The 2,500-nt window shown below is 34.5% G+C and overlaps 1 protein-coding gene across 1 annotated transcript in view; it reads right to left on the reverse strand.

Moving 5' to 3' along the window:
* Positions 1-2,500, reverse strand: part of LOC136851893 (uncharacterized) — a 152,186-nt gene that overhangs the window by 109,212 nt on the left and 40,474 nt on the right. Inside the window, exon 2 of the mRNA XM_067126230.1 lies at positions 1,927-2,161. Within this exon, the coding sequence (XP_066982331.1) occupies positions 1,927-2,107 (181 nt within the window). The 5' untranslated portion in view covers positions 2,108-2,161. The remainder of the gene's footprint in view (positions 1-1,926; positions 2,162-2,500) is intronic.

The raw sequence follows: 2,500 nt of genomic DNA on the forward strand, positions 1-2,500 counted from the left end.
GAGGCAAAGGTTGGAATCTGAATGGAGTGCTGAGCCAGTTCTCTTTCATGGAAGTAAAGTGTGGACGCTGAATGAGTTAGTTATAAATGATTTGTTTAACCAGACCTCTGAACTCTTTTAAGGACGCTGAATGAAAATAGAAGAAAAGGGTAAATGACACTGACATGAATAACTGTTTGTGAAGTGCAAGTGGAATAAGAATCACTGAGAGGGTAAGAAACATTGATATATATTAAGATGAGGCTGTAAAAGGATTATCATACGAGTGTTTCAAAGTAGTTTGGTCACGGAGAAAGAATGAAAAGAAGTATTGTGTTTGCAGGGTGGGATGGGGAGGCCGAATAGTGGATTACTTCTAGAAAAGGGAAAGAGCAGTAAAAAGTGTAAAAAGTTCTCATTAAAAATGCAAGCATTCCCTGACTACTACAGAAAAACATTTTGCTTCACTTTTAATAAAAGAAGAGTCTGTATGTTTCCTTCTAATAAAGTCATTACATTTTACAATTTCCTTTGAATTTTCACAGTCTGTACCGTAACCAGTATCATGTATAATAAAATGATAAACCTCTTGACATATTACCCGTTCTAATATATGTTGTTTACTTTTGACTTCCAGGAATATCAGGCGCTTAATTGTTATCGAATCTTTCTTAATTATAAGCATTAGGTAGATAGTGTACAAAGTAGATATTTTCTTCAAAGATCTTTTTTCTGATTTTCTAAATTTTTACTTTAATCATCAGTAGATTTCTTAATCTTTTTTTCATCCATACTATAATCTTTCCACTTTTTATTATTTTGTGGGTATGCATCTATTTATTTATACAGTTTTAAATGTGTACATGTATCCATATTTATGCGTTTATATGTTTATTTATATAAGTTTTATACGAAAAATATTTCCAGTTTTATATTCTTGTTAATTCATATTTGACTGTCTGAAATCCAGGGAAGCAATTAAGTCTTTACTTTCGTAAGTGCCCTTGTGAGCTGTTGCAGTCGGTTGTTTGTTTTAATGATTGCTTGCATACACACTCAGACACACACACACACATATATATATATGTATGTGTGTGTGCGTATGTATATATATATATATACACACATATATATGTGTATATGTATGTATATATATGTGTATGTATGTATGTATATGCATTATGTATGTATGTATATATATTAAGATATCATTAATATGCACGTGATTTGATTATCAGCTGATGCCACAAGAAGACTTTAAATATAATCGACGAGTGCAAAGTACGTTCGTGTAATTAACACATCCTCGGGGCACAAAGATGTGTTAATTATACGGAAGTACTTGGCACTGTGTCATTCCTTTTAAATTAACTTCCTTGTGGCTTGAGGATACAATTACACAGAACACACATACTACATTATCTTAAAGTCTTCACAGCACATAATCAAGTCACATGCACATTAATATATTTATATATATATATATATATATATATATATATATATATATATATATATATATATATATATGTGTGTGTGTGTGTGTGTGTGTGTGTGTGTGTGTGTGTGTGTGTGTGTGTATATTCAAAGATGTCCGTTATTAAATTTTAACTATATATGCAGTATTTCAGTGAATTATCAACGCAACCTTTTTCCTTCTTATTTACGTGCCTTCACAAAAAAACTCTTTCTCATTAATCTTCCTTAATCATCTGGCACAACAAGTGAATAAGTGCTCCAGCATTACAGCTCGTCCCTCAATACGTTGCTTATTCGAAGAATGCTTCATTAAATATCTAATGCAACAGAAGATTCGCTGGACTCCGAAACGCATCACTAGTGCCTCGTGAATTACCACAACAACATCCTGCCTCACTAATCCTCTGAGTGAGTGCGTCCATGAATCATCAGTACAACACTGTGCTACACCAGCGTCCTTCTACTCACCTACATCTAATCCTGGAATCTCGGCCACGACGTTGGGTCGAATCGAGGCCGTTGCAAAGGAGGTCCAGCCGAAGAGCAGAATCGTGATCATGCCGTTGACTCCGAGCTTCCTTCTGACACGCCGAGAGCACCGGTCCTGCTGAGAGTTGAAAGAAGAAGATGATTTCGTCTCCGGTTCCATCCTAGTTCCGAAACGGTTCGATCACCCTCGGAGGCTTCGTCCGAATCCAAGGCCCTAGAGAAATGTGAGAAAGAATTGGAGGAGGTTAATGTCAGGGAAATTACATCGTTCATTCAAGTTTCTGTTCATTTTGAAATTACCTCTGGCCATGACCTTTCGTATAATTTGGGGATAGATGAATTTGTAGTGATAATTGATATTTTTTCAATGTCGTATCGGGTACAAAGTCTACTGTGGTTTTGATATAGCAACAGATAGATATTTAAACACAACTCTTCATTCATCGAATATAGACCACTGGCATTTTTATTACTAAAATATTATCAAATAAAATTTATAGTAGTAATTTGCCTTAGCTAAACTTTATGGTCTTAGATATTAATTTATTCTCAG

This window comes from Macrobrachium rosenbergii, chromosome 24, assembly GCF_040412425.1.
Source record: "Macrobrachium rosenbergii isolate ZJJX-2024 chromosome 24, ASM4041242v1, whole genome shotgun sequence".
Lineage (NCBI taxonomy): Eukaryota > Metazoa > Arthropoda > Malacostraca > Decapoda > Palaemonidae > Macrobrachium > Macrobrachium rosenbergii.